The following is a 13290-nucleotide window of genomic DNA, read 5'->3' as shown; positions in this document are numbered from 1 at the left end:
CAAGGGTGAAGTGCCAGCCCCAGCACTAGCGCCTCTGACGCCCAGGCCAGTTTTCTTTAGAGTCCTACCTCGGAGTAAATAGAAACTGGCCATGGGGAGAGGAGGGTGCTACAGAGGCACAGGAGGCCCAGGCTTCTCCTGGTAGAAAGAACGCAGACTGCCTCTGTGTTCGCCTGCAACAGTTCTGTTCCAGGCTACCTTACTGTCCTGCCAGGCTGTCACCCCAGGCTTCAAAGAGGCTGGGGGTGCTGGGACCCCTCTCTTGTCTCTTGTCTCCTGTTGCCTCCTGTGGAGGCCAGCCTGAGCCCTCTCGTCCTGCAGGAGCCTTACAAGGCTTGCCTCTGGAGAGAAGAAAGAAATAGTATTTTTAGAGGGCCAAAGGGGAGGCAGAAACCAGGAGCTTGATGAGGGAAGGCTTAGTAGAAACCAAAGAAAGTCAACCTGTAAACAGAAGCTAGAAGTAAAGTTCAGTGTTCTAGAGCAGTACTTTTAAAACCTCCAGGGATCTTGTTAAAATGCAGATTCTAATTCTGGAAGTCTGGGGGTGAGCCTGAGACTCTGCATTTTGCAAGTTCCTGGGTAAGCCTGATGCTGTTGATCTGCAGACCACATTCAGGTAGCAAGGGTGTTGGCGTCTGAGTTGGGCTGTGATGCTCCCTGATGGCTAAGCCTTGGTTGATGGCTAAGCCTTGGTTGAGAGGTAATGGAACCCAGTGGTCAAGAACACAGACTCTCTGAGCCAGACTGCCTAGGTTTGAATTCTGGCCACTTACTAGGTGCATGAAGGAGTCCCTAGGTGCTACAAATAGTTAAACACACTTAGCTGCTAACCAGGAAGTTGGAGGTTCAGGTTCACCTAGAGACGCCTCAGAAGAAAGGCTTAGTGGTCTACTTCTGAAAAATCAGTCACTGAAAACCCTATGGAGCACAGTTCTACCCTGACACGAATGGGGTCACCTTGAGTTGGAATGACTTGACAGCAGTTGGTACTGGTATTAGGTGTATGACATTGGGTAAGTTCTTTGATCTCTCTGTGCCTCAGTTTCCTTATCTATAAAATGGGAATAATAATAGTATCTAGTTCATAAGGCTGTTGTGAGAATTAGATGAGGTAATGTATGTAAAACAGTGCCTGGCTCATTGTAAGTGCTCATTAAATGTTAGCTGCTGTTGTGATTATCATTATTTAGTTGCTGAGTTGAGAGGTGGGCTTTCTGCTTCCTGCCTCAGCTATCAACATCTCTTGCCAAAGAAGAAAAGGGCCCTCGTGGAATTATCTGTCCCTCAAAGAAGCTGCAAAAGAATCTCCCGTTTAGTAAATGAGGTCTAGGGATAAGGTTCTCTAGAAGGCAGCTGGCTTCCTGGTCTGGAGTCTAGAGTTTTCAACCTTTTCAACCTTATCTATAGCTTCAAATCGTAAGCCTTCTACAGTCTGGTGGGCTGTGAGGAAAGAGGCCCCCAAGGCATGGCAAGGACATTCCTGGAGCACAGATGGAGGTCACCTGTCCTGGAGTTGTGGAATTTGAACCACCAGGATCATCTGCAGGCATTCTGCGTGGCAGGGCGCAGGTCTCAGGTGGCATGAAGCTATTTGCATGTATCTCTGTTTGCCTTCTGGGAGGCATGTGAGACCTCAGAGGAGGCCAACACAAATGCGTCACTCTTGTCTCCTCTTTCCTTTTCTGGGAGTGTTAGTTTTTTAAAAGCAGAAATTGACGGAGGCAGGGCTTTCAATTTGCATAAACCATCAGAGCCTCCCACTGCAACCCCTTGGGGAGGCTCCCCCCATGCTCTGGTGCTCTGTAGCTTGCATGATGCTTTGGGCAAAGCATGGACTCAGCTCAGGCTGGAATGTGGGTGTGTGGCCTTCACCTGTGGGAGTGTAGCAGGTTCTGTACGTCAGCAGCAGCGGGGTTGGGTTCTGGCTGGCAGCAGGTTCCCTGGCAGCCTCTGCAAGTCAGAGAAAGTGCTGTGCCGTGGGAACACACCGACCGGGCTTCGTCGTGCTCAGGATGAAATGTGGCGATTCCCGTTGTTGAGAGAGATAAAGTCTGTGGAGCTGGATGGGTGGGTGACACCAAAGGGTAGGTAGAGGCGCCCCAGCAGTATCTGGAAATGTAGGCTCAGCTGTCGGGCTTGGTTCCCGAGGTGAAAGGGAAGAATGTCAGTGGATTACTTGTAGTCAGGTTTGCATCTGCCAGAGAAGTGGATCGCAGATACACGAGGTCCTGCAAAACCCCAGAACCTACAGCAGTGTTTGGCGTGCCTACAAGGCTTTAAGAATGGGGCACAGAGAAGACATGGATTTCAGAGCCTGACCAACCTAGGTTTCTGTTCCAGCTTTGTCATTTAATAGCTGTGACCCTAGGCAAATTAATTAACATTTCTGTGCTCAGTTTCCTCATCTATAAAATGAGAATAATAACATTTCCCTTCAAAATTTGTTGAGAGGATTAAATGAGGAAATGCACTTAAGAAGCATAACAGATTATATTGGCTGTCTCTGGAGAAACCCATTGCCGTTGAGTCAATTCCAATTCATAGCGGCCCTGTAGGACAGAGTAGAACTGACCCGTAGGGTTTCCAAGGAGCACCTGCTGTATTCCAACTTTTGGTTAGCAGCCAAACTCTCAACCACTATGCTACCAGGGTTTCCTGCCTCCAGAGAGGGGAATTAAATTCCTGGGGAAGCAAGAGGTGGAGACATTTTACGTGTACCATTTTGTAACTTGAATTTTTAACCATATGAATAGTTACCTGTTTAAAATGCTGTCCTTGTCAGCTACCATAGAGTCAACCCTGAACCCATTCATAAGAGAATGAAACGCTCCCCAGTCCTGCTCCATCCTCATGATCGGTTACAGATCAGACCATAATTTAATTTAAAAATAAAGTAAAACACTGAACGTACTCAGCAAGTGTTAACCCCCTTCTCCTTTCCCTGGTGATACAAGCTCAATGTGGTACTCCTCTCTGGCTTAAAGCTCTTGAGATCCACAGTACCCTGCTCCCTCTCCCTCAACTGTGTGAGGTATCCTATGAGGATCCTATCAAGAAGGTTCTTCTAGACCCTCTCCCTCTCAGGATAGAGCCTGATGCCAGAGCCCTGGAGAGGTGTGGAGAGTGAGCCACCTGCCAGGCAAGCCCTGGAAAACCATAGGGACAGGGGCGCAGCCCAGGCTGTGGCAGGAGAAACACATGCAGCCCAGAGACATGAATCCAGAAAGGCACAGAGTCTGTTGGACCAGGGTAGGTGGGATTTTCCAGGGCTATTTCAGTCTTGTTCCTCTGGAGCCCTGATGGCGCATTGTTTAAGAACCTGGCTGCTAACCAAAAGGTCGGCAGTTTGAATCCACCAGCCAGTTCTTGGAAAACCTATGGGGCAATTCTGCTCTGTCCTTGAGGTTGCTTGGAGTGTAAATCAACTCGTGGGGGGACAGGTTTTGGTCTTTTATTGCAGTCTTGTTCCTCTGCTTAAAAAAAAAAAAGTTGGCGAAATGATTGTGACACAAAAGCCAGCTGATGAACAAGGTCGATGCTGTGATGCTGTGGTATAGCAGCATTAAGGTCCTGTTAGCTTTTTCATACCATCCTGCGACAAGCGCAGACACTTACATACAGGGCCTGAGGCTAGAGGGAATGAGTGACTGCCTAGAGGGAATGAGTGACTGCCTAGGGTCCCAGAGAATGGTAGCAGTAGAAGGGGCTCACATTTTTCTGGTGTTTTCTATGGGCGAGGCACTATGCTAAATGTTTTTCACTCATTGTTTGATTTCTTCTCCTTAGCAATTCTATGAGATAGGAGAAAACAGGCTAACTAGGTTAAATAACTGCCTGAGGTCACACAGCTAGTAGGAGGCAAACCCAGGATTTCAGCAAGGCAGCCCTGATCCACTGCCATCTCACTCTGGGGCTAGCCCCCCTGCCTCTCTCATCCTAGTGCTGGTAATGCTCCTTGTTTGGCTGCACAGTGGGCTAGCTTCTCCCTGCTTTGTTAGCAAAGAGCTACTTTTGATTGTACGACGACTGACAAGGCCTGTGTGGACTCTGCAGGTTTCTACTTCAGTCTCTGGAAGATTTGGACACAAGTTTAAGGAAACTAAACTCCCGCCTGTTTGTAGTCCGGGGCCAGCCAGCTGACGTGTTCCCAAGGCTGTTCAAGGTGAGTATGTACTCAAGGCCCTGAGAAGACAGTGAGAGTCTGCTGCCCAGGGGTCCCCACAGGTGAACAATGTGATATTCTGACTGGGAAAATGGAAATGGTTGGGGCTGCTAGAGAAGTTGGGAGCAAAGGCAGCTGCTCACATTGACGCCAGTATGGAAACTATTAAGGAAAAAATTCTGTGAAACCAGCGTCTTGTTGGAAAGCTCCCAGCCCAGTCCAGACATGGCATTTGGCAAGTCATTCCGCCCTGGATATCACTGACTTCCTTAGCTGTTTGCTTGGCTCAAGCCAGAAAGATTTATTAGGACTTTTTCTGTGCCAGGAGTTTGAGGGTGGGGTTTCCTGTTTAGCAAGGGAGTTTCCTGTCTTGCTTATTTATTGGGAATAAAAAAGAAGCCAGTCTTTCAGAAGGAGTGTCCCTGCTTCCCCAGGGTAAGTGATTGATAAAACCTTCATTTGGGTACCACATAGGCCTCAGTTTGCTGTATCAGGTGGCCAGTTGCTTTTTCCCCAGCCCCTTTAAAAAGCACATCTGACTGCCCTGACAGGGAACACAACAGAGAATCCCTGATGGAGCAAAAGAACAGTGGGATGCAGACCTCAGATTCTTGGAAAAAGACCAGACTTAATGGTCTGACTGAGACTGGAGGGACCATGGACCTTCTGTTAGGGCTTGGGATTGGACTGGACTATGACTGAAAATGATACTGGTGAAGAGTGAGCTTCTTGGCTCAAGTAGACACATAAGACTATGTGGGCAGCTCCTGTCTGCAGGGGAGATGAGAAGGCAGAGGGGGACAGGAGCTGGTTGAATGGACCCGGGAAGTACAGGCTGGAGAGGAGGACTGTGCTATCTCATTAGGGTAAGAGCAGCTAGGAGTACATAACAAGGTGTGTACAAGTTTTTGTATGAGAGACTGGCTTGATTTGTAAACTTTGACTTAAAGCGCAATTTAAAAAAAAAAAAGCCCGAAGGCCCAAATAGAGTCTAAATACTCATGGACAGAGGGCTCTCAGACAGCTTCCCTTCGTCCTCCACAGCACATGATTGCTTTTATGTGCCTGTCCAATCCAGCATCCTTCCCTACTCTTCCTGGGGATAAGGTGGAAGTAAAGGTCTCACGGAAAGGCAAGCAGCTTAGTAAACACTCCGTCACTCAAGTCACCCCTGTACACATTACACAGATTCCACAACATGTAATAGCTAACCTTCACTCAGGGCTGACTGTGAGTCAGACAGCGTTCGGAGTGCGTGGCATATATTACCTCACGTATTCCTCACAGCAGCCCTGAGAGGGAGGTGCTGTTATCCCTGTTTTACAGATGAGGAAACAATAACTTGCCCACAGTCATGAGGCTTAATAAGTGGTGGTCTAGGATTGGAGCCCTGGCTCTGTGTCTCCAGAGTGCGTTCTTAACCACCACACCATATAAAGATGTTTGCCTCCCTTCTCTTGCCACATTGTCCCCCCAGCACCTCAGAGGCCAGCCCTGTTATAGCCAGAGATACAGAAAGCTCATTCATTTAATCCTCCAACCTCTATTAACTGAGCTTCTAGTATGTATAGGCCCCATACTAGGTCCTAGGATCAGGATCAGTGAGCCAGTGTGGTTTCTGCTCTGAGAGTTCACACTCTAATGGGGACACGGGCCAATAGTGGCAGCTTTATTGTCAGGTGATCAAAGCTGTAATGGAGAAAGGGCAAAGGGCAGAAAAATCGTATTGAAGGAGGATGTCAAGGAAGGCTTCTTGGAGGAGGTGTCATTTGATAATAATACTGTTATCATTCACCGAGTTATTTTAAGTATTTAACAATGTAATCCATATGAACTGGCTCATAGTGTGGACTCAGTAAATGTTTACTGCTCTTATCCTTGGGATACCAGCCCTGCTCAGGACCCATACCTATCCCAGCAGACCTGGGTCAGGATCAGGCCAGTCTGTGCATGGCCAGGACCTTTGCTCAGGGTTTAAGAGCTTGAAGGGATCAGAGACTTTGGCTGGAATACATTTTACCTCTTGCTGGTTCTATGCTCTGGGGCTTTCAGAAGTGGGTTGTCTGTACAGTCTTTCACTGGGCCAGCTCTCTCTCAGCACTGCTAAAACCCAAACCCCTTGCCATTGAATCAATTCTGAATCATAGCAACCCTATAGGACACAATAGAACTGCCCCACAGGGTTTCCAAGGAGAGGCTGGTAGATTCGAACTGCTGACCTTTTGGTTAGCAGCCAGGCTCTTAACCACTGCACCACAAGGGCTCTCAGCATTGCGAAGAGGTCTAGAAATTCCTGCCACAAATGACTACAAGCTTGGAAAAGAATTTCCTTTTTCAACACAGAGCCCTTCTAGTCTCTGGATTCTCTGACCCCTGGAACACGGCTCCTCCTTCCCTGACTCTGAGAGCTGGAGCCTGTTAGCCCTGTTTGCCACTGGCCTCAGCAGCGTTGCTGTGGAAACCATTGGGACACTTCACATCACACAAATCTGCCAGGGAAACTAGGCCACAAGTTTGCTGAGAGATGGGCTGGGGAAGGCTTGCGAGCAGCAGGAGATGGTGGTCTCCTGCCCCCGCCTTGTCTCCAGCAGTGAGTCAGTGCCTCTTTCTGGGACTGGGGGATCCCCTGGGCGCATTGTATTTATAGCTCCTGCTGCATTCTCCTCCTGCAGGGATGCCGCAGCTACGTGGGGCAGCCTGCCTCTCGCCTGGCTTCACAGAGACCACTTCCCTCAGCAGTGCTGTATCTGTGCTGCTGGTCTCACCCCACTGGCCTGCCGTCCTCAAACCTTATGAACCGCAAGTTGTTTGCCTTCCTGTTCAAGTCATTGTCTCTCATTCATCCTGCAGCCCATTCGGCTAAGTCTCTAGACTTACTCTCTTCCCTCCCAGGAAGGAGCCGAGTGTCCCACTTCCCCCTCCCACCAAATCCAGTGTTGAGCATAACAGATTCTCCCCCTACAGGAATGGGGCGTGACCCGCCTGACCTTTGAATATGACTCTGAACCCTTTGGGAAAGAACGGGATGCCGCCATCATGAAGATGGCCAAGGAGGCTGGTGTGGAGGTGGTGACTGAGAACTCTCATACCCTCTATGACCTGGACAGGTGAGGGATGGGTCCCAGGGCTCGGGGCCAGTTGTGAGGGTTGGTGATTTGGTCCCCTGCTGAGTAGAACTTGAGGAGGCTCAGAATAGGGCCACCTGGCAGATACCGTGTGGCATTTTCTAGAAGCTGGAGAAAAGGGGCTAGGGTTGGGGCCTGTAGAGCGAGTCACAAAGAGCTTTACCCTCTTTGGGTGGCAAAGGCTGGTTAGGCCCCAGGAATGAGATCCTGTCTAAGGACCTGCACAGACCTTTTCCTGATCAGCTCCAAATACGGCTGCAGCCCCATCTGCACCTCATACCCCCACTCCGTCCTGTGCCTCAAAGGCTGCCGTATGACCTCAGTGGGCCCTGTCTGTTATTCCTACCGACAGATCTTTGTTCTGATAGGCCCAGTTTCTGTACCTAGCATGAGTTCTCTGGGCTCCCTGCTATTTGGGTTTCCAGGCCATGCGTTTCCATGTGGCTCAGGAGGCCCTAGCCATCCCTGCAGGGAGCTGATAACCACAGAGCAGCCTCTCCCCCTGGCGACAGGCCTCTGTGCTTTCAGAGTCTAGGAGGAAACCCTCTCCAACCCTTCCTGTCACCCTCCTGCTGCTGCTGCCGCCGAGCCAGCAGCCACCTTGCTCCCGGCCCCCTCTCCCGCCCACTGGTGGCTGCCAGAAGGCCGGTGCAGGTCACACAGCTGTGCACGTGAGTTGGGCCGTCTGGAGGAGATGCTGTGTGTGGAGCTCCTCCTCCTGCCACGTGCCAGAGGGGCGGGGGGTACTGCAGGGCAGCAACCTTATTTCTCTGCTAGCAGAGGGAGAAAGAGAGAAAACAAACTGAGAAATGAACTTAGCCCGCCAGCCAGGTCTTGCGTAAGCTACTTCTCAGCCAACAAGAGCCCCAGGAATCTGGCTGCCTACCGTCCCAATTCACCCTTATATAAAACATCCTCAATTTGCCGCTTCACCCTCCTGTATCTTGCCTTCTTGCAGGAGTAGCTATGTTTCCTCTGCACATGAAAAATACTTTGTAAACTGCAAAGCATTCGGTATTCACTGCTACTATTAACGTTCCCAGCCCCGGTGTCTGATTTAGGGAGGACAAGCTATACTTGGCCTCTCTGTTCTTAGTAAATGGAGGCAGGAAGGAATGATTTTCTCAGAAAGGAACACGTTTATGGCTCTTCTCAGAGCACATCCTCCAAGGCCCTGGCTGGGGGAGAGAGGAAGGCCCAGCCACACTGCAGCTTGGATGAATAGGCCAAGTACCAAGAAGGCCAGTGGGGACTTTTCTGTGATTAGCGAGATATGGTCAGTCTCTGTCTTCAGGTGGCTCCACGAGGACACCAGGGAACCTGGACTTGAGTCCCAGTTTTGGCCCTGCCTTGCTCCATTACCTGAGGCACCTGCTCCAGCTCTCTGGGCTTCATTTTCCCTTTCGGTAAAATGGAGACACGGCCTCCCTTGCCCCCTCCTTCCCACTTAGGGGCGGGACCCATGAGCGGAAGAGAAAAGTCACCTCAGAGCCTTCAAAGTCTGGGTTTTTTTTTGAGTGGGCCAGGCCACAAAACAAATGGCCTCGTGAGTGATGCCAGGTGTGTTTGGAATCCCCAGGATCATTGAGCTGAATGGGCAAAAGCCACCCCTTACCTACAAGCGCTTTCAGGCCATCATCAGCCGCATGGAGCTCCCCAAGAAGCCAGTGGGCTCGGTGACCAGCCAGCAGATGGAGAGCTGCAGGGCCGAGATCCAGGAGAACCACGACGAAACCTATGGTGTGCCGTCCCTGGAGGAGCTAGGTGTGTACTCCTGCCCACAGCCTCCTGCTGGACTCTCCTTTGCAATGTCGTTAGTTGCCATCAAGTCGGTTTGATGCATGACAACCTTACGTATAACAGAACAAAATATTGCCCAGGCCCGTACTATCTTCATGATGGTTGGTGTGTTTGAGTCCACTGTTGTGACTTTTGTGTTAATCCATCTCATTGAGGTTTTCCCTCAGTTTTTTTCTTCTTTGTTAAATAATACATGCTATTATAGAAAGATGAGAAAGTACAGAAAAACAAAAATGGAAATAACAGTCACAATTCCCAGCCCCCAGAGATAACCACTATTAATGTTGTTGTGTGTCCTTCTAGTCCATTCTCCATTCGTACTGACATATGTAATCTTCTGTTTCTCAGTCATGCCTCCAGTTTCGTACTTCCCCCTCTCAGACTGTGTAGACCCGTCTGGTGCTGGCATCAGTGGGCTTCTCAATGCCAGGATAACTAGCATTGCCTCTTGAAAGGGAGTCTGTCATCCTCTGGGTTACTGACCATATCCTTTCTCCCTCCCCTTTCACCTCCCCCCATTTTTTGATCTGAGCAAAGGTAATCTTCACACCTGAAAACCACAGTTGTTGTCAGTCAACCTTAAAGGGCGAGAAGGCCAGGATTGCTGTCACTTGCCTGGAATGATGAGCATCTGGGGTGGGGGAGACAAGGGAAAGGAGGGGAAATAGTAACAGTGGGAAGAGAACCAGGATGACCTAGAGCACACAGAAACCCTAAGGGTGACTCAACCCCAGCAGAGCCAGGGACACTGTGGTTTAGTTCCCATACACACAGAGTAAAACACTGCGTCAAGACGTGCTGAGCTCCCCATGAGCCAGCCTGGCCTCCAGTCCCGTGACCTGCGCCTCCTCCTGCAGGGTTCCCCACCGAAGGACTTGGCCCAGCTGTCTGGCAAGGAGGAGAGACAGAAGCTCTGGCCCGCCTGGATAAGCATTTGGAACGGAAGGTATGGGCCCCCATTTCTGACCCCTGGGAACTGTGTGTGCTGACACCCAGGCAGCAGGAACGTGGAGTCCAGTGCATGTCCCTTAGTGCCTCATAGCTCCACCTGGTGGGAAAATGAAAATCCTCCTGCAATAATGTAAAAAAAAAAAAATTTTTTTCCTCTGCAATAATAAAAAAAAAACTACCACTTATTGAGTTGGTACCATGTGCCAGTCACTGGGGTGAGCATTTCTAGGTTAAGCACCGCACCGTCTCCTTTAGCCTTCCCATCAGTCCTACAAGGCAACTGTTACTCTTTCCATTTTCTTGTTGTTGTTGGGTGCCATCAAGTCGGTTCCACCTCATGGTGACCCTGTGTGCAACAGAACAGAACACTGCCCCGTCCCGCGCCACCCTCAGAATTGTTGTGCTCGAGCTCATTGTTGTAGCGATTGTGTCAGTCCATCTCACTGAGGGTCTTCCTTTTTTCACTGACCCTCTACGTTACCAAGCATGATATCCTTCTCCAGGGACTGGTCCTTCCTGATAACATGTCCAAAGTACGTGAGATGCAGTCTCGCCATCCTTGCTTCTAAGGAACATTCTGGCTGTATTTCGTTCAAGATAGATTTGTTCTTCTAGCCCCCAAAAAAACCAAACCCGCTGCTGTCGAGTCAATTCCGACTCATAGTGACCCTATAGGACAGAGTTGAACTGCCCCGTAGAGTTTCCAAGGAGTGCCTGATGGATTTGAACTGCCGACCTTTTGGTTAGCAGCCATAGCACTTAACCACTATGCCACCAGGGTTTCCGTTCTTCTGGCAGTCTGTGGTATATTCAGTATTCTTCACCAGCGCCATAATTCAAAGGCATCAATTCTTCTTCTGTCTTCTTTACTCATTGTCCAGCTCTCCATTTTATAGATTAGGAAATTGAGGCTTGGAGAGGTTGAGTAATTTGTCTGAGGTCACACTGTTAGTAAGTAGTAGAGCAAGACCTTGTTCTATGTGCTTCTGAGGCTTAAACTAGATTGCCTTTCTTCGTATCGGTGGGCAGGCTCTCCTTACTCAGATGGTATCTGGTCACTGAAGTACGTGAGATTAATTATGTCGTGTATACGTGTGTCCCCACTTTTTGCTGAGCCTCCTCCAGGGCATTGCTTTCCATTTTCTTGGGCACACAACAAGTGGCTCACCTTTCATGAAGTGGGACTTGGCAATGGGAAAGAAAGGGGCCCCACAAGCACTTCACCACCATGTCCCAAGACCTCATACCTGGGACTAGAAGAGCAGAGGAGGTTCTTATGGCTGTGGAGAGTGGTCAGCTCCTAGTTTCCTAGTTTCCAGACGTATCAACTGGCCCTTGAAATCACAATCTTTTCTGTCCCTGCTTAAATGGCTCAGCATTCGGTGGGAGCCAGTTTGGTTGAGTGAAGGCAGAAGCCAGGCTGGGGTGGCTAGGAACTGAAGGTGGGGTGAGGAAATGGACAGGGTTTGGCTGTGGAGGGAGGAGAGAAGACCCATGTGTAGACAAATAATTTCTCCAGTGTTCTTGGACTGGAGACCGTAAAGAGGGAGAGGTTGACTGTGCAAGAGAGAGAAGGAAGAGGAGAGGGCTTCGCAGCCAGATGGTCCTGGACAGAGTCACAGGGCGGGGGGAAGGGGCAGAGGTGTGGATGCGGGTGAGTTTGTAGATTTGGTGGCTAAAAGTTGAGGTGTTTCCACCTGATTGCTTCCATTTCCTTTATGAGGAAGCGAGGTCATCTGATGAAGGTCAGGACAGATGGAGTTTTGAGGAGGGTGTAAAGTTGGTAAAACGGTCAACATGGAGAAGAAGGGGCGAGTGCTAGGAGTTAACCACGAAGAAGTAGGAGATGTTGTGGAGAGAGACCGGTGTCTGGCGTCAGAAGCCCAAGTCCAGCCCAGCCTGCCCCTTACCATCTTTGTAACCTCAGGAGAGTCACATATGCTTTGAACTTAGTTTCCTCATTTTCAAAAGGAGGTCATGATAAACGCTGCCTGAGAGGATTGTTAAGCTCAAAGGAAAGCAAGCACGTAACCGTGATTTATGACAGTAAAGCCTTACACCAGTGGCAGTTGCTGATAAAAGCAAGACCAATTGTGTATCACAAATGACTGCAGACATGACAGTGCTGCTCCTCCGGAATGGGTTGGGAGTTTCCTGCTTTCCCAGTCCCTGTTGAACGGCGACGAGCAGTTCCTGGGTACCTCTGATGCAGCACCAACTTCAGGGGCCCTTAGCAGATAGATAGAGCAGGGCCTGAGATAGGGATTTTTTTTTTTTTTCCTAGAAGGTAGAAACCTTTTTTTTGGAGCCCTGGTGGGCTGCTAGCCAAAAGGTAAGCAGTTTGAATCCACCCCGCTGCTCCTTGAAAACCTTACGGGACAGTTCTACTCTATAATGTCCTATAGAGTCACTGTGAGTCGGAATTGACTTGACAGCAACAGGTTACGGGTTAGAAGCCTTTTTCCTTTCTTCTGTATAATGATAGACGTTGTTTGATGCTTTCAGAATTGTTTCATATCTGTCATTTTATTTTATCCCCCGAAAAACCAAAACCAAATCTGCTGCTGTCGAGTTGATTCCTACTCAAAGCGACCCTATAGGACAGAGTAGAACTGTCCCATAGGGTTTCCAAGGAGCACCTAGTGGATTCCAACTGCTGACCTTTTGGATAGTAGCGGTAGCTATTTTTATTCCCAGGTGGTAGGAAATTTTGTTCTCATATAACTGGTAAGTAGCTGAGAGACTAACTTACTTGTTCAGGATCATACCACAAATTAAATAACTGAGGGCAAGGACGAGGACCTCATCACTTGCTCTTGTCTCCCTCTCACATTCTGCTAGCATGAACTAGTGGGGTGAGCACAGCATTCAAATCCTGACACCATGGCTTTCTGTTCGTGACCTTAAACAGATTACTTACCCACCCAGTGCCTCAGTTTTCTCCACTGTAACTTTAGAGTAACAACACTTACCAAGTATGACTGCTGTGAAGGTTAAAGTAAGATAATACGTATATGAAATCCCTTTATGCTCAACTGCTAACCTAAAAGTTGGTGATTTGAACCCACCCAGCGATGCCATGTAAGAAAGGCCTGGTGACTTGCTTCTGTAAAGATTACAACCAAGAACACCCTATGGACCAGTTCTACTCTAAACACATGGGGTTGCCGTGAGTCAGAATCAGCTCGACAGCAGTAGGTTATTTTTGTTGTTGTTGTTAGTGTGGTCCCTGGCACAAAAGGAAACGTGAAT

The 13290-nt window shown here is 49.2% G+C and overlaps 1 protein-coding gene across 1 annotated transcript in view; it reads left to right on the top strand.

Annotated features, from left to right (window-relative positions):
• CRY2 (cryptochrome circadian regulator 2) overlaps positions 1-13290 on the top strand; it is a 42804-nt gene that overhangs the window by 4971 nt on the left and 24543 nt on the right. Inside the window, exons 2-5 of the mRNA XM_003412109.4 lie at positions 4054-4162; positions 7127-7269; positions 8867-9051; positions 9945-10033. Of these exons, the coding sequence (XP_003412157.1) occupies positions 4054-4162; positions 7127-7269; positions 8867-9051; positions 9945-10033 (526 nt within the window). The remainder of the gene's footprint in view (positions 1-4053; positions 4163-7126; positions 7270-8866; positions 9052-9944; positions 10034-13290) is intronic.

This window comes from Loxodonta africana, chromosome 7, assembly GCF_030014295.1.
Source record: "Loxodonta africana isolate mLoxAfr1 chromosome 7, mLoxAfr1.hap2, whole genome shotgun sequence".
Classification (NCBI taxonomy): domain Eukaryota; kingdom Metazoa; phylum Chordata; class Mammalia; order Proboscidea; family Elephantidae; genus Loxodonta; species Loxodonta africana.
Note: the sequence above shows the minus strand (reverse complement) of the source record. Positions and strands in the feature narration are given on the sequence as shown.